Source organism: Mandrillus leucophaeus, unplaced genomic scaffold, assembly GCF_000951045.1.
Source record: "Mandrillus leucophaeus isolate KB7577 unplaced genomic scaffold, Mleu.le_1.0 Scaffold502, whole genome shotgun sequence".
Taxonomy (NCBI): domain Eukaryota; kingdom Metazoa; phylum Chordata; class Mammalia; order Primates; family Cercopithecidae; genus Mandrillus; species Mandrillus leucophaeus.
The window spans coordinates 912,238-933,429 of record NW_012105388.1 but is presented as its reverse complement, the minus strand read 5'-3'; the positions used below and the strand labels follow the sequence as shown (position 1 = coordinate 933,429).

The window sequence follows — 21,192 nt, the reverse complement described above, 5'->3', positions numbered from 1 at the left end:
GGCTGAGGCAGGAGAATTGCTTGAACCCGGGAGGCAGAGGTTGCAGTTAGCCAAGATCGTGCCATTGCACTCCAGCCTGGGGTACAAGAGCAAGACTTCATCAGAAAAAAAAAAAAAGAAAAAAATTACCATTTTAATCCTTTTTAACTGTATGGTTCTGTGGCATTAAATATATTTACATTGCTGCACAACCATCACCACCATCCATCTCCAGAACTTTTTCATCTTGCAAAAATGAAACACTGTACCTGTTAAACAACTTTCCATTTCCCCTTCTGCTCAGCCCCTATTATTTGTTTCTATGAGTTTGACAACCCTAACCCTAGGGACTTCATATAAGTGGAATCATAGAATATCTTCCATTTGTCATCAAGATTCATCCATGTTGTAGCACATGTCAGAATGTCGTAACTTTTTAAGGCCGAATAATATTCCATTGTATGTATACACCACATTTTGTGAATCCATTCATCCACTGATAGACATTTGGGTTGCTTCTACCTTTTGGTTATTGTGAATAATACTGCTGTGAACATGGGTATACTCAGATTTTGTATCTTACTGTCTAAATTTTTAGACTCTCACATAATATATGCAAAAGGACTTTCTGAAAACCCTTTACGAGACAGTACACTTGGTAGAGGTGCTTATGATTTTGTTGTGGAGATCTGCTCACACTCCTGAAACCAAGAATGTAGACAGAATATGATTAGAATGCCCAGTAGTGCTGTCAGAGTCCACTTTTAAATTTCCTGTGATCATTTGAAAGAAGCAAAGCTCCAAAGCTCCTTCTAGAAAGGTAGTGAACACAGTCAACGACTTACAGAGCCTGGCATACCATTTGCCTTTGCAAACTGAGTCCTCTCTGCTTGGTGAAGTTGCCTCTGAGCACCTTGACTCATAAGCAGGTCTTGGCTCATATCTGTAAGCATTGCAGAGACAGTGAGAAGGACTTGGCAAAATGAATTTTATGGTTAAGAATGAAGGAGACCTGCTTCCTGTGAAGCAAGTGAGAGAGTGTATCACCAGCCAAATTATTTCTGGCCAACGTGACTGAAGAACCAAGGATCCTGTTTTCTCTCTCTCTCTTTATTGCTCTCTCTCTCTCTATATATATATATATGTGTGTGTGTGTGTGTGTGAAAAATCCATGGATATGTTAATATACATATATTTTTAAACATATATATATGTTATATATATATATATGTTAAAAATCAGGTATTTTCAAGCATCCAGGGATTCTTTAGGGAGCTACACATTTTTGTGAAAACAGACTGTTAAATGTGTGAGGAGCATCTGATAGCCCCAGCTCTTCCCCTGGACTCTAAGGAAGTAATTCTGTTCCTTCTGTTTCTGAAGTACAGCCTCAGGTTCAGGGCTGGCTGGTCCCTTCATGAGATGCCCACTCTGCTGTTGCAGACTTCTGGCCCTTCTTGGATACTCAGTGACCGGGACGGAGATATACAGGGTTAGAAGGCAGTTTGGGAAGTTGGGAAAAAGGAAGCACTGGGGTGTCAGAAGAGGATTAGAAATGATAGAAATGAGGCTGCTTATCTGTCAGCAGCTCTCCAACTTCTCCTTGATGTTCTTCCTCATGTCTTCCATTGAGTGTTCACTCCTGGCTCCTGCTGGATGCTCTTCCCAGCTTCCCCTTCCTGGACCTCACTGACTGGCAGAGCACATTAAGTTCCAAGGCCGCTATTCCAAAACAAGGTCCCAAGACTCTGTTTGTGAACCCCAGACACTTTCCCCTGGTCTTTCCAGTTCGCGGGTGGTGTTCCAGGACTTGCATTGTTTTGTTCGCTGAAAGGTCAAGTCCTGTAGGGCTTCATCTGTCCAGGCTGGTGGGGCTCTGGCTGGCAAAGCAAATGCATCAGATCAGCCTGGCCATATTCAGGGAGGGCCAGGCCCGTTGGCACACACTGCAGGGCTGGCATGGGCTTTGTGGGAGGCTGGCCTGAGCCACAGACGGTGGCACCAACAGTCCTGTTTGTTCTTCAGCCCCTGGCAAAGCCTAAGCAGATTGGATTCCTGTCCTGTGGAACACAGATGCTTCCTCCAGAGCCCACCTGCCCAGGCAGTGCTCCACCTTGGAGCAGCACAGTCAGTTTGGGAAAAAGGAGGACTTGTCCCTGAGAGCCCCTTCTCTTCTCCATTCTTGTGGTTACTCCATTATCTCCCCTCTGTCCAAATTCATTTTCTCGCCCTTCAGTGAACACAATAACATGTTGTCCAAGTGAGGCGTAATTGCCATATAAACAAATGGCTTAATGATAATAAATATTAGAGCATTTTCAGATATTTGATTTCCTTTTATTTTCCTAGTTTCCAACAGAATTTGCAAGTTAATTTTAATTTTTCTATTGGAAAGGGTATGGGACATCTGACCAGCAGGCAGGTGGGGAAGATGCAGAGTTTGTCCAACCTAAGAACCCTTATAAATAGCACTCAAGCAGTTCTAGCAGCCGTGATGGGACGTGGAGGCCTATTTCCTGCCTCTCTTGTCCATCTTCATTTTGAAGCACTGCGGAGCATTCCACCAGCTGTTGTAAGGAGCACCTGTGTTGTCACTATCATTGAGGTTTTGGGAGAAATCATTTGGTCATGCTTTTCCATGCAGTGACTGTGCCCACAGACCCTGTAAGAGCCATTGGGAACTATGTGCATGGTGATCGAATTAGAGGCCCATTTCCAGTTCTAAAGAGAAAGTTCAGTTGTGCTTTTGAGTTCTTAAGACAAAGTTATTAAAAGGCATGGCTAAGCCTGCCAAAATACTAACTGTAGAAATAGGTAAAGTTTCAGATACTAAGCAAGGAGCTGGCTGGGTGCCTCTTGCTATGCTTGGGTGAGAAATCATGATTAATAAAGGCCACAGAGACAGTGAAACCAACAGGGAGGTGGACCAGGCAAGAAGGAGAGAGATGGTCAACTACAGCATTCTTCCAGAAATATAAGGCATTTAAGGTTATGGCATAGCAGGCAGTATGTTCTCTAAAACTAGGACTGGGGAGAATGATGTAGTGTTTTGCAGAGGTAGGTACTTGATATTTCTGCTTTGATTTTGTTGTTAGAAAAGAGAAGTATATGGAGCATATGAAAGTGATATACTGTAAGAGACCAAAGACAATAAAACAGTTGAGGTCCGACCAGTCTAGGGTAGGTTTTGTCCTCTTCTGGGTGTTTCTGGGACTCTTAGGCCTTTAACTTCCACCTGAGTGCATCAGACACACTCTTCTGTACTCCTTTGGCCAGCAGAAGCAGCCTGATTTTAGTACTCGTTCGGAAGGGAGGTGCAGCTAGAAGTTTGTGTTTATTAAAGCCCAAGCGACTGGAGGTAAACGCAGGTATGACCAGGAAATGTAGCTGGTTCACCTCTCCCAGTAGGCACAAGGCCAAAGTCAGCAGACTTGCAGATTGTCATGCCGGTTCTCCCACCCAGAGGTTATTTGAGTTCATCCAGCACTGCAGCTGAGCAGAATGCTGCAGTCAGGGTGACACACTGCAAACTGGAGCCATGTCCTCAAGTGCATGCCAATCAAACCAACTTTAACCTTCACTGGTTTGTGGCTGCCGACCTAGAGAGGAATTTGTTACATGGCTGAGGTCCTGTCCTACCTAAGCCAGACTCCAGTGCAAAAAAAATCCTGTCAGATGCACCTCTCCTTCTCTGTCTCCATCTCCCTCTCTGCCACCCGTTTCCCCTTTGCTCTTTACTATTAATTGGCCTGGAGTTCCAGGGCTGAAGCAGAGTTTCCTTCTGTCCCCGTGTGTTTGCTGCTCTGGTTTGCTCTTCTTCCAGGGCCCCTTAGTAAAAGAAGAGCTGCTGACAGGGTAGTGTGGAGGTGGGGAAGTGACCACCACGCTGGGAGTGATGTAGGTTATAGGTCACCAGTGATGTAGGTTGCTGTCACCAGGACCCTCAAATCAGCTGTGACCAGAGCCTGCAATGACAATGTGAAGAAGGATCTCTTACCTCAGTTAGTGAGGTCCTATTCTTGTAGAGACAAGAACGTTTCTTGTAGAAACAGATAGCCAAGAAGTATCAACGATAACTCTGTACAGTGGAATAGAAGATCTGAGATTTTAATGAAAAGGATAGATTCAGGATAGTAGGAAGCTCTGAGTTGAGTTTGTAACATCAGAATATTAAAAGGCACAGCGAAGAGAAAGTTCTGGATTTCTAATGAGATTTCCAAAGTAGGCTATGTTTTTATCTCATTAGAATGGATTAGATTCAAGCCTATCAACACTAACTGTAGAAATAACTAGGTTTCAGATGCATCAAGGTGCTAGGTGTCTTGTTCCAGGTGTCTTGAGTATAAAAGGTCCTAGAGAAGAGATGTGGGTGGGCTCTGGGTCGTGTGTTTCTTAACTTTTAATCTGTAGCCCAGATGTTTGATTAGAGAACTTCCGAGTGAAGTTTGCTAGGTGGTGACAGTAAGATGGGAATCAGAGGAAAATGATTTTAATAAACTGGAGAAGTACTCAAAATGAAGTTCACTGAGGAGAATGTAGAATTATACCACCAGTTATGAATAGCTACACAAGTGTAAGAGATGGCTGTGAATAAACAAATGTACCAGAAAGAGCTGAGATTGAGGATGAGGCCAACATCCATCAGCAGTATGGGGCTGTGGTTGGAGCATCCCTGTCTAGGACTACAAATAAAGAGTTCAAGACACAGGGGTTGTCACTATATACCCCATGAATATGTACAATTATTTGTCAATTAAAAATATAATTAAATAATACCTAACAAATACATGGTTTGTGAGGCCATATCTTTTCTAGATGTGCCAAAATCTTCAGGCTAACAGGGCTGTAGGTAGACTTGTAGACTGACTCACAGATAAAGGAAATTTGAAATTGAACTTGTAGAGAGTAATTTAGAATTCATAATTATCTTTCAGTGTGTAAAAAACCCTGATGTGAAGATTGGTGCCAGCTGTTAGTCTTTGCTGAGGATGGAATGTAGTTTCAGCAGCCTTTGATGAGACACTAGGAATACTTGCCTGACTGTGGAAGTCATTAAATGATAGAAGGAGTTATTGAGGGAAGGTTCTGATTTTTTATGGGATATTGCAAGTAGACTATGTTTTCATTTCATGAGGGTAGTTGAAGTCCATCTACCCTAGCTGATGACTGAGAAGTGGTATTGACTATTCAGAGTCCCGTTTCTAACCCAGAGATTGCCTGGGCCCTGCCTGCAGACATCCACCTGCTTTTACATCCCCCGAGGTGCTCCCTGCCCCCGGGAGCTGTTTGCCACACCTGTCTGGGGATGTTTTTTCCAGGCGTGGACTAGCTGAGTCTGTGTAGATGCACTGATCTCATCAGATTGCACTTTCTTTTTGTTTTCTTCTCTCTTGCAGTATGAGTTTAAAGCCAAGAACATCAAGAAGAAGAAAGTGAGCATTATGGTTTCAGTGGATGGAGTGAAAGTCATTCTGAAGAAGAAGAAAAAGGTAGGTGGCTCTGAACCAGAATCTGAGGTGAAGAGGAAAGCAGGGGAGGTAGGCATGGGGTACCTTTTTCTTCCGGGCACCCCTCCAGAGAGAATCCCTCCCTTATCTGGCAAACTCTTCTGCTTTGAGCAGCAACAGTGCTGAGAGGCTGCTGCAGAGTGCAGGGTGAGGCGGGGCCAAAGGCCTAGTCACTGATTGGCTCAGTCAGTCCTGGTACTCCAGGTGATGGGAGTCACCTCCTGTCATCCATGCCTTCAAACCCCCTCCCCATTTTCATACCTTTATCTTTGAGTCCTGATGGTAGGAAATATTTTCAATTTTAGTGAGAATAGCAGGGTTCAGTGGGATTGGGCAGCAAGAGGAGGCTTCCTCAGCAGCTGTCCTCGTCGATTGCAGGAGCAACCTTCAGTCCCACCCCAGGTGCCATGCAGCCCCCACTCCCCGCCGCCCATGTGTGTCCTTGCATCCTGTTGCAGCCCATATTTACATCATCCCTCAAGACCCAGCCACTGCTGCTACTCCGTGTGCAGGGATGGTAGGGTGTGGCCAGGTCGGGAGGATGGGCAGGGGGATTCATCCATTCCTCTGAGTTGGGGAGAGACAAGCAAGTGAGCATATGCTGTTTAAACACTTCTCTGTTTTGTACCAGTTGTATGTGGTTGTGGCAGGGTAATATTAACCCCTTGGAAAGGCTAGATCCATTTGGTGGGAGGATGTGTGTTTCCAAAAAGAAACAGAAAAGAGCTTGGCTGATTGAGGATATGTGAGGAGTCCTTTTTGTCCCTGTTTCTCAATTCTGCTGATGTTTTTATTTTTTATTTATGATGCCTTTGTTTTACATTTATTGATGGTAGCACCATGTCATACTCCTACATAGACCTCCTGAGCTTCTTTTGGTTCCAAATCTCAGTTGCTCTTAATTCAAATGGGACTTAAAGCAGACCTTGAATCTCAGGGGTAGAGGGAGAGTGTGGAGGTTGTGGAAGCAAAGACAGATGCATCATAGTAGGCAACGTAAATTTGAAGAACCATATAGCTGAGAGGGATCTTAAAGGGGACTTATTATATCAATCCAAGGGTTTAAATCTTCTTTATAACGTCCTTACAAGGGGCATTGTCCAGTGTATGATCGGACACCTGTAGTAATGGGAAATTTACTACTTCCTGAGGCAGCCCCTTTCCTCTCTGGGTGGTTATAAAGGTCTCTTATATCTTAATCCAAAACTTGTTCTTTCATGCTCCCTCAAAACTTTCATTGGTGGTTTTAGAAAGTGTTTTATGGCTATGATGCTACAAGTATGTAGAAAAAAGATACACTGTTTATAAAAGAACCAACTTCTTCAAAATTCACAAGTATAGTGAATTAAATATATTTGCCTTTGTAACCTTTACTGTGTGCATGGGCCCTATCTTGTTCTTCCTCTGGGGACATCTGTTTTGCCTCTTCTCCTCTCACATGTATGTACGGAGTGGACAGTCATGGGACCGTCTTTAGAGTATTGTCCTCTAGGAGTTCCTCAGCAGGACAGTTGCTGAAGCAAGCCGAGGCCTGTCAAGCCCTGTTAAAGAAATTGTGGATGACAACAATACAAATTTGAGCAAGAGATATCCTCAGAGGAAAAAAATGGGCTAATTTTGTCACATGTGTAAGATGACTTTCCTCAGCCCTTCCTGTGAGGGGACTGGTGGCTCAGGGCCCTCATGTAACAGCCTATAAAATGATTGCTGTTTGTGGGCGCTTCCCAGGCTGCATGATGCTTTCACACCCATCGTCACCCAGCCCTTCAGCAGTCTCTGTGGACATTTCTGTTGGTCAGCATCATGGCTCCCAGTCACTGGGAGAAGCAGCCACACAGATGGTTTTCTCACTGAACAGCCCGCCAGAGGCTGAGCTGTCAGCCTTTCAGGTCAGAAGTTCAGATTCATCCATTTCGAACCTGTGAGCCTTAGGAGGCTAACTCACACTGACAAAGCTCAAAAGAGGCTGATATATGAACTAAACTAAGAGTTTCTTAATTCACTCTGACACATGCAACAGTCTCCTGGACCAAATACTCACACTATCCTGACAAGCATGTTTTCTTTCCACTAGAGGCAGGTGATGGGAGAAGGCAAATTATTATAGGGTTGCTGGGTGAGCATAGAAATGGAGCAATCAGCCTGCTGGCCTCAGGCTCCACAATAAATGGGGCCAGTGAATCTTCCTAGTGGCCCCATTGGGCAGGTGCTTTTCCTGGAGTCTGTCCGACAGACCCTGCCAGGGTTTGCTTCTGTGTCTCTCTGACTTCTATACTTCCACGGCTGACACTCCCAGAATCTTCCCACCACCTCACTACATATCCATTTCTGACTGACATATCTTTGTTTGCTTGCCTGCCTGCCTGCCTGCCCGCCCTCCCTCCCTCCCTCCCTCCCTTCCTTCCTTGGTGGAGTTTCGCTCTTTTGCCTAGGCTGGAGTGAAATGGTGCAATCTCGGCTCACTGCAACCTCTAGCCCCTGGGTTCAAGTGATTCTCCTGCCTCAGCCTCCCAAGTAGCTGTGATTACTGGCGCCTGCCACCACGCCCAGCTAATTTTTATATTTTTAGTAGACAGGGTTTCGCCATGGTGGCCAGGTGGTCTCAAACCCCTGACCTCAGCTGATCCACCCACCTCAGCCTCCCAAAGTGCTAGGATTACAGGTGTGAGCCACTGAGCCCAGCCTGTTTTCTTTTGATTAGGTTAAATGTAAACACCTGCTGTCCTAGGGGCTGCTCTGTCCCTTTCAGATATCTTCATACACCTCTGTTGTCCATCATGGGGAAACTTCATAGTTTTGTCCTTAGGGCACAGTCTTGTTTCCTACCTCACTGTCTCTCCCATGTACCTTTACCATATGTGGTGGCTTCCCCACTGTGCATGTGAGAAAACTGAGGTTGGATCACATGAGGCAGTGGTGCACTGAGGTATCACCTGTAGATAAGCTGCCCCGCCTCCACTAAGCACATGAAAACCAGGCTGGAGTAGCGTCTCCCTGAGGGAGTGCATGGGACCTCATGACTCACTTTGAAACTATATCCTGGATAATCTCCAGTGTGGTTTCACCCTCCTGCTGGCCCAGAAAAGAGACGGTCTAGCAGGTCTTTCCTAGATCTAACTCTTCTGATGCCAGGCTTGGGAAAATGGAGCCGCCCATCTTGTTTCCTGCACCCACACTTAGTGTCCGTTTCAGGGCCATGGCTGTGATTTGAATAACGCCTTTAATCACAGGGTTCATTTTACACCATCTCAGACAGATGAATGCACATGAACAGCAATCAGCCTTTTTGTCATCTTGTTCTCTTGTGACAGTTCTCTGGTATCTTAATGCTACCACTACACTCAGATACATGCACACTTTCTCTCTCTCTCTCTCTCTCTCTCTCTCTCTCTCTCTCTCTCTCTCTGCTTACAGAATTGAGAGAGGTGAGAGTAGACATGCTATTGTGTAAATGCACAATTTTCTCCAAGGAAATGGAATACTTGGCAAATTTCACTGATCACCATCATGATTAGCTTAAGAACTAGAGCTCTTTGCCAAGTAGCTGTAGGTGTAGAGACAGCCGTAGCCTGTGTTCAGCCGTGAGGCAATGGTACCATGTACGGCCTGACATTGCCCACTGATTTGTTGGTGCTCGTGCCAGGCTAGTGGGTAAAAACGTTGAATAGTCCTCTCCTCCCACAATTAGCTTGTTGATTTTCACTGGGTCAGTGTGACAAGCTGGGAGGAACCCTCAGCCCATTTGAGAAGACCTGGGTTTCAATCCTGGCTCTACCCTTCCTGGCCTGTGGTTCTAAGCATATTATTTTGCCTCTCTCAGCTTCAACTGTGAAGAGTTCAGTTAGGTGATCACTTTAGCTTTTCTAGCTCAAATACTCTGTGCCAGCTCTGGAACCATGCTTTTTGGTATTTGTGTGTATGTATAGGTCACCTGAATGTATTTAGGTCTTTGAGAACCTACTGGACTACCAACACCAACAACAACAAACCACAAAAACAAAACAAAACAAAACAAAAACAGCCCCTGGAGTCTGAGTGGATCACTATGTTGTTGTTTCCCAATCTTCTAGGGCAGGAGGGGACCCTCTGAGGTCCAACATCTCTGAAGCAGCCATCCAGCCTCCTCTTTCTCCAGCCTTTCTGTAACTGGTGAATGGTGATGTGTTTGCTGGCTGAGAACTGTGTTTATAGTGAGTCCCTGCCCTCCAGTGAACTTTTTAAGGGCAGGAGCCATCTTTGTAAGCCCAGCACTTGCCTGGGCACCAGACATATGTATTATGTTTTCAGTAATTGTGGCTGTTCGCTAGCTGCATGATTGAATATTATTTGTGTGTAGTAATGTCATTAAATTATGAAAAAATAAGTACTTAGCAATTGGATCAAATGAAGTCTAGTTTGTTACCTTTATCATATTGTCCTTCCTCTTTTTCTTCCTGTCAATCTGCCAGTTTAAAAGAAAGAAAGAAAAAAAAACAAGGATGAGATCCTTTCTCAAATATAGGAAGGCTTCCATAAAAATTGCTAATTCCATAGCATTAATTGTAGGATTTGTTCAGGTGACTGTAATCTTCAGGTGCATTATACTAGTGTTGGCAGTGGCCAGATATAATCAACTCTCATTGAGATGTAAAAAATATCTTTTTGTTTATAATAACAAATATCTAAAAATGCTGTCATCTTGAACTGATGCCAGTAGATCATGAATTTCAAATTCTTTATGAATCTTAGGTTGCATTTGTGATGTAAACTCAGTTACTAAGATAATTAGCTGTACTTTGATGTCTCTCAACCAGCACATTTTCTTCAACTCGCATCTAGGCTCAAGTAATTATCTTTTCCATGTATATATAATGATTAGTTATTATAATACTGGAATCACACTATAGCACCATTTGCTAGGGAGTGGAATCCTGAATAAGAAAGACTAGTCTTGAACTTCATCCAAGGGATTTTTCTAATAAAGGACCCAAAGGGTTTCAGTTTTATATGGTTTCTCTTATGAACCAATAACTTTGTTGGGATCTCCTAAGGCAACATTCTAAAAAGGCACCATCATTTTCATTAATTCATTGTGTGTCTACCATGTTCAAGAATCTGCATAGGTTATATAAGGATATTAGATATGAACTCTTCCCTGCAAAATTATTCTTTGTCACTGTATGCACGCATAGATCTATTACAGGTTTTATAAAATTGCGTTGCAGTTATTTATCTCTTTCCCCCATAGGTTGTTAGCTTTAGGGGGCAGGGACCATGTCCTCCCTCAAATCTTATTTCATCTGTTTGGAAAAGTAGAAGACCAGAGGGAGCAAACTGATGTAAGTAATTACACACTAAGGTGATAATGAGAACAGCTAATAGTAATAGCTAACACTGATGTTGAGTACCTGCTATTGCCCAGGCCTTGTTTGATGCATGTTTACACTTAACAAATCCTACAACTGTCCTGTTAGGTAGATACCATTCTTATGATTGTTCAAAAGCAGATTGAGCAACTTGCCTGAATCTCAGATCCTATCAGTGGTGAAGTCAAGGTTCGAACCTTGTCTTACTTAAATTCCGAGCAGGTTCTTTCCACTGCTCTGTTGCTGTGTGTGTGACTGATCTTTTTGGATCCTTTTGGATAATAACCACTCCATAGGAAATGCCTAATTAATTAAGCCAGAGTCTTTAACTCCTAACCTGTACTCTGTCATGGGTGCATTACATCACAGGGAAACTATGTTCCTGCCCAAACAGTAGTGCTGGTTACTATGGAAACACAGAAGTCAGATCGAATTAAGAAAAGGAGGCACTCAGAATTATAGAACCAGAATTTAGCCAAAGAGGAGTAAAGGAGACTTAAAAAATGATTTAGCCTGATCCTCTAATTGATTAGATGTAGCAACAGAGGATAAGAGAAGTCCAGTGACTGTCCCTAAGGACACCCGGGTAGTTACGGACATCCAGGGTGTGAATCCAGGCCCTAAACTTCATCCAGTCTTCTTTCCACCATATTGTGTTTCTTGGCCATCTTTATTTTCTGCTACTTTAAAAACAGGCCTATTAGGAATTGTGCACATCGTGGGAGGATTTATTACTGCTTCAATTTTGAAATGCACGTTCCTATATCCATAGGTTATACCTGAAGGAGAGAGATAGCTTTATTTTCAGTGTAATCCCATTCTATCTAGAAGCATGGAGAAGTTGTCAAACTGAGTTTATATGGCCTTTGCAATTTTTTTTTAAGTCACCACTGCTATTAGGTGCTTGAATAATGCTGCATGATTAATTGTGAAGCTTGCAGGCTTTGTGATATGCCTACTGATAATTTCTAGTAGGGATAGGAAATGAATGTCAGTACAAATTTCTCCTCTACTTTAGCATTCCTGAGGAAGGGCTTCAGAGATGCCATATCCATTTCCACATGTCAAAAGGAGAAAGGACCACTGTGATAATTATTCCTGACTCTGTTTTCTCTTCTTGGCACGGTTCTAGGAAGACCTACCTCTAAACCAGTTCCCATATAACATTCCTTGCCAGGAGCTTTTAGAATGACAAAGTGGCTGTGAATTTCCATGGAGGACTTGACATTTGCACTCAACAGATAAAGGAAAGAGAAGGTCCTATATCAAAGTTGCGCTTACCCCATTCAGTGGTCTTACAAAAGCATACAGAGCAAGCCCTTTATCCCCTTCCTCTGTGGAAAGCAAAGAACTTCCTGGTAGTGGACAGTGAAAGACTGATTTCATCATTTGGAGTTGCAGACTACCTGCAGACTGCAGGTAGAAGAGTTGGATTTTATTTATCACTGGACTAGGTGGCCTTGGAGGGAAATAAGTCAACTTCTCTGAGCCTCAGTGGTCACCTTTAAGGTGGAGACCAATTTTAGTAATCTGAAAGCGTTATGTAGAAGTTCTTTCCCTAAATGGAGGAAAGGACTCTTTTCCCCATATCAACTATGAGAATGAAAAACGAAGCAGATACAGATGACTTTCCTATATCTTTGCTTTCTCACCTTCTCACTTTCTGTGTTAGTCTAGGTCCTTTGAGAAGGTGATGCCAAGACATTGTTAAATGCCTGTGGGAGAAAATGAGGAAGCATCTGAGAAAGGCTGGGAGGGCCGTCAGGCTGCAGGGAGGCCTGCCCCTGAGTGAAAGAGAGAGGGGAGGAAGGAAGGAAGGAAGGAAGGTTAGCAAAAGGCTCTTAGACTGCAGTGCGGTCTGAGAAAGGCTTGGCAAGGCTTCAGGGTGTCCAGAAGCCAAAGTTGTCTGTCTGGATCCGCACATCTCCCAGGAACAGGCCTGCCTTAGTATCCCTCCATTCTTAGTCACTGGCTGGATCAGTCTGTGGAAAGCATAGCTCCTGAACCAACATGATAATGAATTTCAGAGTGCAGCAGCTGGGGTCCCTTGGGTACACCTCCCTGTGACTGGAGGTCTGTGGTGTACACTCTATGATCACACCTTCCTTTCTCACTCCAGAAAATGTTTACTAACCAAGATATGAAGTTGAGCCTTCCTTCAAGTTAAGCTACTCCCTCTCTCTCACTGACTTTTAAAAATACCCTAGAGTAAGGAATTCATAAACAAAGAGAAGAGGGGAAGGGAGGAGATGGCACAGAAAGAGAGACAGGTTAATAAACTCTAGTTTAGAGACCTCCTAAAAGGCTCAGCTGTGCGGTGAGTGTCCTTGACAGGCACGGAGGGCACAGGAATAAGAGAAAGGAGTTACACATATCCACATACAGAGTTGGGGCGTGGCAGAATGCCAGGCAGTTGCCCCTAGGACTAATTAATCTGCTCCACCAGGCAGTCCCTCCCTACTCATAATTTTGTCTCCATTTGCCTTATTTCTGGAGTGAGTGAAGAGGCCAATCTTTGTCTCCTTGAGCACTTAGCGTATTGGCCTCACCACTGCTGCTGCTGCTGCTAGTGCTCCTGCTCCGGTGGGAGCCCTGCCTGAGCCTGCACTCGTGGTGGAAGGAGGCTGAAGACCAGCTCTGCTAGTGCCCAGTCCTGCGGCTCCCCTGGGCTGTTTGCAGTAAATAAGCCTGTGAAGGTCCCCCTTTCCCCAGAAGGTACTCAGAGAGGTGCTGACAGCTTTAGAGGTGTGTGTCCCCTCCTTTCCTCCTCTCTTTTTCCTCCTCTTTCCTTCCATTCCCATCTGAACTGAAAATGTCCTCATTTCCTGGCATATCATGGAGACCACAGCTGATCCTGGACAGTGAGTAGCAAAACTGAAATTTCCCTCACATAGCTACCAAGACTCCAAGTCTTTATTTTCTTTCTTTCTTTTTTTTTTTTTTTTTTTTTTTGAGACGGAGTCTCGCTCTGTCGCCCAGGCTGGAGTGCAGTGGCCGGATCTCAGCTCACTGCAAGCTCCGCCTCCCGGGTTCACGCCATTCTCCTGCCTCAGCCTCCCAAGTAGCTGGGACTACAGGCGCCCGCCACCTCGCCCAGCTAGTTTTTTGTGTTTTTTAGTAGAGACGGGGTTTCACCGTGTTAGCCAGGATGGTCTCGATCTCCTGACCTCGTGATCCACCCATCTCGGCCTCCCAAAGTGCTGGGATTACAGGCGTGAGCCACCGCGCCCCAAGTCTTTATTTTCAAGGTTTTTTTTTTTTTTTTTTAAAGAAAAAAAAAAGACTTCAAAGACAGTTAAACTGAGTTTGGCTGCAGTTATTGTTCAGTAATGCATCTCTGTCCTATCTATTTTTGAAACCAACTTTGATTTATGATCCCATAGGTCTGGGAAATTCGTTTTTCTTCCTGTTTTTCTTCTCATTTCAAATTTTTTTTTTTGTAATTGTTTTTCCTTAGAAGAGTATTTCCATATAGAGAAGTGAGGAGGGGCTGGTTTGTGTTGTTTTGTTTTTTTCTTTGAAATACTTGCAAAATAGGGGCAATAAAAGACATAATTTCAGACCAAGAGAAAGGAAGAATCAAATTGTTCTTGAATTAAGACCCATTGGTGACAATCATAAAGTCACGTGAGATACGTGAAGCGGGGCCTCCCTCTAAGTTAAGCTGTTCATTATATTGCATTGCCTATGAATTGTGCCAGAGTAGTAGAGTCAGCACTAGTCCAAACATCAGGAGAATTTGTTTTTACTCTTGGCTGGGCTACTAACAAAGGGTGACACCTTGCTTGAGTGACTACACTCCTCAGGGTATTATTTGAAAGAGGTGCAGTGGGGGAGGGGTGGAGACCCTTTAGTTCTAAAGTTCTTGGACTATCATGTAGGCCTTGAGGAGATTGGGTTAAAAAGCTCCAACAGTGGCCAGGTGCGGTGGCTCATGCCTGTAATCCCAGCACTTTGGGAGGCCGGAAGCAGGCAGATCACCTGAGCTTAGGAGTTCAAGACCAGCCTGGCCAACATGGTGAAACCCCATCTCTACTAAATATACAAAAATTAGCTGGGCATGCTGGCGCGTGCCTGTAGTCCCAGCTACTTGGGAGACTGAGGCAGGAGAATCGCTTGAACCCGGGAGGCAGAGGTTGCAGTGAGCCAAGATTGCGCCACTGCACTCCAGCCTGGCGACAGAGCGAGACTCCGTCTCAAAAACAAACAAAGCTCCAACAGTATTTGCATTAGTTCCTTGAATAACCAAAACACTGGTGAGTCCCTGCTACTCCCCAAACCCATTGAGTTATCTTGATAATTTCCTGATCTCCTCATAGATTTAATATTTTTCATCCAAGGATGAAGGTCTGTAAAGTGACAGGACTAGATTTTAATGAGATCTTCAGAAAACGAAAATAAGTAGGTTGGTGAAAAGATCCTTTTGGTTTTCCCCTTCTTCAGGACATTCTATATGGGTTCTGGGACCTCTTTTAAAAGTAAAGTATATTTTGGCTTCTGTAGACCGTGCCAATGCTCATTCTTATTAAATTAACCCAAGGGGCCCTGGGAACCTGGTTTCTCTGTCCTCCTATTCACATCTGCCAGAGAAAGAAAATAGTTGTTCTGTATTATTTTGCCTCATTATTCTTTCCTTTTAATGAATGTCTTAGTTACATTCTATAGAATTGCTGAGAAGAGGCTTGCCCGGGTTAGCTTTGATAACGGAGGTGCATTGCAAGGCTTGGAGGAAACATGAGCTGGCACCAGACGCATCCTGTCCCTCAGTGTTGCCGCCAGTGTGAGTGGAAATAGAGTCACTGGTCACAAAAACTGTCCACCGTTATGGGGCTCAGCCTAGACTCCACTTAGGATTTGATATTCCCCAGAGAGAGGAATCGATTGGGTAGAGTTGGGTCTTTTTACTGTAGAGCCCAATGATTGAGTGGTTTAATGCCAGCCCCTTGCTGGCTCCCCATGGTCAGTCAGGTGGGGATCCCGACCCCAGACAGTCATGGCCAGGTTAGCACAGTTGGCTTCCTCAGACATGTGCAGCATAAACCAAACCACCCTCATTCAGACCCTCTTTGGGGCTGCTTTCCTCAGAAAGGGACAGGGCATGTGGCTGGTTGGAGTTCACAGCCTCTTTGGTGTATTGAGTCATTGGCTCGGTCACTTTGAAAATCACACCAGAGCTGCAAGGACTGTTGGGAGCAGACTGCCTTGATGATAAGAGCATGAGAGAAGTAAAGATGCATTCTCTCAGGAGCAAAGCACCTCTGCTGACGCCCCACCAAGTGTTTAAGCCACAGCAGCCACTTCCTGAGTACACTGAGGTGGGCCCTGGCCTGAGACAGTGGGACTGTGGTCAGTTGACTCTCTGAAATGTCAGGGGAGCTCCCTGTGCCAGGCCTGAGACTCCAGAGCAGTGTGTGGTGTGTGAAAGAGACCCTCTGGCTGAGGATTTCAGTCCAGTCTTTCTTTGGTGTGTAGCAGTGGCTCTCAACCCTAGGGTCACATCAGCACCACTTGAAATGTTTGTTAAAGCTACAGATTATTGGGCCTTACCTCTGACCCACTGTATTCATGTCTCTCAAGAGGTGGAGCCAAGGCAACTGTAGTTTTTTTTAAAAAAAACAACAACAACAAAACAAACAAACAAAAAACCATGAACCAGACTTTTACTTCTGGGAAGACCAAGTAGATGCACTTGACCCTATACCTCCTGCTAAGTACAGCTGAAAACCCTAGACATTATATATAAAATCAACATCCGAAGGTTCTGAGAGGTGGAGAGAGGGCAGCCTGGCTAGGAACCTAGGGACCCACAAACTACATAGTTGTGAATTCCCTGGGTTTCTTTCACCTCATACATCCCAGATGCAGAGCTGAAGAAGCTGGCAACTCACACATGCCAGTAGGAACAGGCATAAAAGCCCCAACAAAAGCCTGCTCTCTCCAGCCAAAGAGGAGAAAAGGGGCAGCACAACAAGGCAGAAAACTGTCCACAATAACCACTCTCTTCCAGCCAAACAATCCACGGAAGACCGGCCGCACCGCCACCCAGGCCCCTGTGACTGAGCCGGAGCCCAGGCTTCCACCCTTGTTGGGCTGTAATGAGGTGCCCCAACACCCCCTCCGGTGGTGCCACCAAAGGCTGAGAAGGGGGCCAGGCCCTTCTTCCCTGCCAGCTGGTAACGAGTGTCCCGCACCACCCTTCTCGCTCCCGTTTCCCATGTGGTGTCTGTGGAGAAGCTACACTTCTACCGCTGACCTGCAGTCATGAAGCCACTGACTGTGTATGTTGTCAGTGGATGCCATGTGGGAACTCCAAGGTACCCCTACCCCTAATTGGAAGCCCAGTGGGAACCTAGAACTCCCGCCCACACCCAGCAGTAATGAGGAGCTTGCTTCCCCTGTGTATCAGCAGAGGCCGAGTGGGAACCCAGCCTTAACTCCCTTCTGGGGGTAATAAGGTGGCATCCTACTCCTTCCCCTGTTTAGTATCACAGTAAGACAGTGAATACAGAAAGTTTAAATAACATCTAGAGTCTTACAATACTCAAAATGTCTAGGCTTCAATTGAAAATCACTCACTTTACCAGGAATGAGGAAAATCTCAATTTCTATGAAGAAAAGACAATCAATTGGTGCTAACACCAAGATAACAGAGATGTTAGAATTATCTGACAAAGATTTTGAGAGAGCCATCACAAAAATGCTTCCACGAGCAGCTATAAAAACTTTTAAAACAAATGAAAAAGTAGAGTCTCAGCAAAGAAAAAGAAACAATCAAATAGAGATATTAGAACTGAAAAATACAATAGCTAAAATAGACTCAATAGATGGACTCCAGAGCTTCATACACATTGCTAACTGCATTGAATTAAAAGTGCAGGTAGAATATGCGGTTATGGCTAGAGATGTGACTTAATTTAATATTTATGTTGTAAAGATTTTGCCCTGAGATCAAACCATCTTTTAAGCATATTATTATATTCTGCTGTTTGAAGGATTACTATGGAGAATGATGATATTGGATGTTTACAATATGCATGCAGGTATTTGGGCTTTAACTCTGAAAAATTTCAGTGCATCAGTTGGAAACCAGCCTAATGTGTGCTCATTATGAGGTCATTAAAAAAAGTGCTATAAACCAATCTGCTGGGTTAGGAGGAGTGTCATGGCTGGAACATTAAAAGGCTGCGTCTCTATACCATGCTGATCAGGGATCCAGTTCATTTTACCAGGTTTGGCGGGGATCACTGTTAAGTAGAATACATACAAAGAAAATTCACTATGGTAGCAGGTAGTCTGGAAAACTTGTCTAGTGAGGGATGTTTACAAAACCTGGGATTATTTAGTATAAAGATGTTCTGGACTTGCTGTGTTTATGTATTTGAAGGGGTTCTTGCTTAGAAAAGAGATTAGTTTGTGTTGCTCCAAATAGGTAGTTCATATATTAAAATTTTATAGGGTAGTCAGTAGCAATTATAGGAATTATCTTTTTAAAAAAATATTTAGTTTTTGGCTATAACTGAAGTTTTGTTGTCTATAAAACAATGTTTGATATTGGATGTTTTTAAACCAGTCTAAAATCCACCTCTATGGATTGTATTGGTATTGAATCAAAATCAAAAGCAGGAATTAAATGTGTGTGTGTGTGTGTGTGCATGCACGCGTGCACTTATGGTGTTTGGGTAAAGCTGCTGACAATGCTTCTTCCTAATGTCACTGCAAGAGCCTGGACATGATCTCCACTAGTCCCAGGTGGGGGCCTAACAACCTCCAAAGCCCAGTATGTTTAGAGAGTGGCCACCCTGTGTATTATCTCTGAGAAATCCATATAGCTAAAAGCATTCAATTAATCCACTGTATACCCTTTGCCTTTTCCCCCTTCTTGAGTCCTTCTTTCATAAACGAATGTGTTCTTTCGTAATTTCCCTGGACAGCAAAGTCTCTCTGACAAAGGCCGATGAAGGTAGAGCAGGATTCTCTGTCTCTGCACCTGGAGGTTGGACCTGTGGGGGTGTCATTGGCCACTGACCCTAATGTCCCCCGACAATGGGGTGCTTCTCACCTCAGCAAGCACTGCAACTTTCCTCCAACTCCTCATCCCCAGCCTAGAGGGTCTCTTTTGTGTTCACCATAAGTTAGGTTTACAGCCAGAATGAATAGCCTCTTTGCGGTCACTCTGCAATTGTACCAATTAACCTACCTGGCTTATCTGGAGCTCCACACTACACCACCACTTCACCCTCTGTATTCCCTGAGGCCTTCTTGGCTTCTGCCTGCCCTCTGAGCCCTGGAGAGACATTCTCCTAAAGTGCTTGGAGGAAACTGATCAGACTAAACACTTGACATCTTCTACTCATCCTTTTGGAGCAATCAACTCCAGGCCTCTTAGAGGGAAAAAGTCAGGTCAGGAGCAAAATGCATGTGTTTGCATAAGTATGCATAGCTCAATGTGTGCCCTGGTTCTGTAACTGAGGACAAGCCTAACTTATTCATTTACAGCTTCTTTTATTGCAGAAAAAGGAATGGACATGGGATGAGAGCAAGATGCTGGTGATGCAGGACCCTATCTACAGGTAAGATATCACTGAGCCCCAGAGTCCCCCTGCCCTCTCCTACAGCCAACCCTGTCAGGCTGGTGGATCCAGGCAAATTTAAATAAACTTCTGTGCTTTTCCCTCCTGAGACCTGTTGCTTCCATTAGATGTGAGTACAAGAAGTAAATCTGCCTTATCATTCTGGTCATGCTTGATTGCATTAAGGAAGCTATGGAGTATTTCTGCTTGATGTTTAATTTAAACCTCTCGGTTGTAATTGGAGACATTTTAAATTTGTGCTAGTGTTGTCCTAACTGAAATTCTAAAATTGCATATATATTGATCGAAATAAGAAAACTGGGTTATTCCATCACCCTATGCTAACAATTTCCCACAGTTATCTCTTCCACCTCTCTGCCCCTTCAGAAATTGAGCATAGTAATAAGAGCTTTGTGATCATGCAGGAAATTGAAAGTCACAAATGTATCTCCAGGTCTGAATGCTTTTGTCTCCCCAAAATTTGTATGTTGAAATCCTAACCCCCAAGATAGATGGAATTAGGAGTTCAGACCTTTGGAGGTGATTAAGTGATGAAGGTGGGGCCCTTATGTTTGGGATTAGTGAACTTACATTATAAAAAGATGCCCCAGAAAACTAGCTAGCCCCATGGTGATGTCCTTCCCCTATGGGAAGACACAGCTGAAGGCGGGCCCTCACTAGATGCCAAGTCTGCCAGCACCTTAATCTTAAACTTCCCAGCCTCCAGGACTGTGAAAAATAAACTGTTATTTATAAGCCAGCCAGTTTCTGGTATTTTATTATAGTAGACCGGACTGAGACACACCCAGAAATTGCTTTTACAAGGAGACTGATTCCTCTAGAGATTAGATGGCTGCCAGTCATGTGTATTGTCCTGGGCAGAAGAATATCATATAGCAAGAACATGTAGAAAGCCAGGCTCTCCCAGGAACCATGGCAGGAGCTCGAGTCATGGGTGTCATTCTTGTATCCTGGATCTCTGCAGACCAAGCCCCACCTCCTTCCTGTTTTCCTCATTGGAAGAATGGCCATTTCTTTAGGAATTTGGGGACCTAGACTTAGGTTTTGATTTTGTCTGCTTTCAAATTATTGCCATGCTTTTGTTGACAAAGTGGATAAGGGTTGGAACTCAACGTATGAAGTTGGCAGCATGGTGGCCCTGCCTTTTAAAGAGCAGATGCTTGTGAAATGGAATGTCCATTCATCCAAACAATGTGCAGGTGTGAAATACTCATGCCAGGTACTGTGCTGGGTAATTTCATAGATTACTAAACTAAATGAGTTGCAGTCCCTTGTTCTCAGGGAGTTTTAGACTAGTGGGAAATGGACAAGTCACTGAGGTATAAGATAGTATGTCTGACAAAATGAATTTATCCCCCTGTGTTCCTGTAGTACTGTTTAATGTTTTTTGAAATAGTTGTTATAGTGTTTCTGTTACTTTCTTAAAAAATAAATGTCAGTTTTTTGCCACTAGCCTGTTAGGCTCTTGAGGGAAAAATCTATGCCCTTCTACTCACTTTTGTATATCTAGCGCCACACCTGTGTCTGGCCCAAATGAAGCACTTAATATATGTGCAATGGGTGAATGGATAAATGCATTGAATTAATATCTGAAAATTAAGTGTTATGGTGATTCACCGAAGGGAACAATTACCTTCTACTTGAGTGATGAGAAAAGGCTTTAAGAAACAGATTACATCAGAAGCTGCCTTGAAGAATGTGAATGGACAGGCGTCTATGATATGCATTTTGTAAAAGGAAGAGTTTCTTGGCTTTATTTTTTTAATGCTG

The 21,192-nt window shown here is 44.0% G+C and overlaps 1 protein-coding gene across 2 annotated transcripts in view; it reads left to right on the top strand.

Annotated features, from left to right (window-relative positions):
* Positions 1-21,192, top strand: part of LOC105551000 (carboxyl-terminal PDZ ligand of neuronal nitric oxide synthase protein) — a 336,582-nt gene that overhangs the window by 232,252 nt on the left and 83,138 nt on the right. The window contains exons 3-4 of one of the 2 annotated variants that reach the window (XM_011996099.1): positions 5,376-5,468; positions 19,343-19,401. In XM_011996099.1, coding sequence (XP_011851489.1) covers positions 5,376-5,468; positions 19,343-19,401 — 152 coding nt within the window. Of the gene's footprint in view, positions 1-5,375; positions 5,469-19,327; positions 19,402-21,192 lie in introns of both variants that reach the window. The other variant, XM_011996098.1, reaches the window with a different exon arrangement.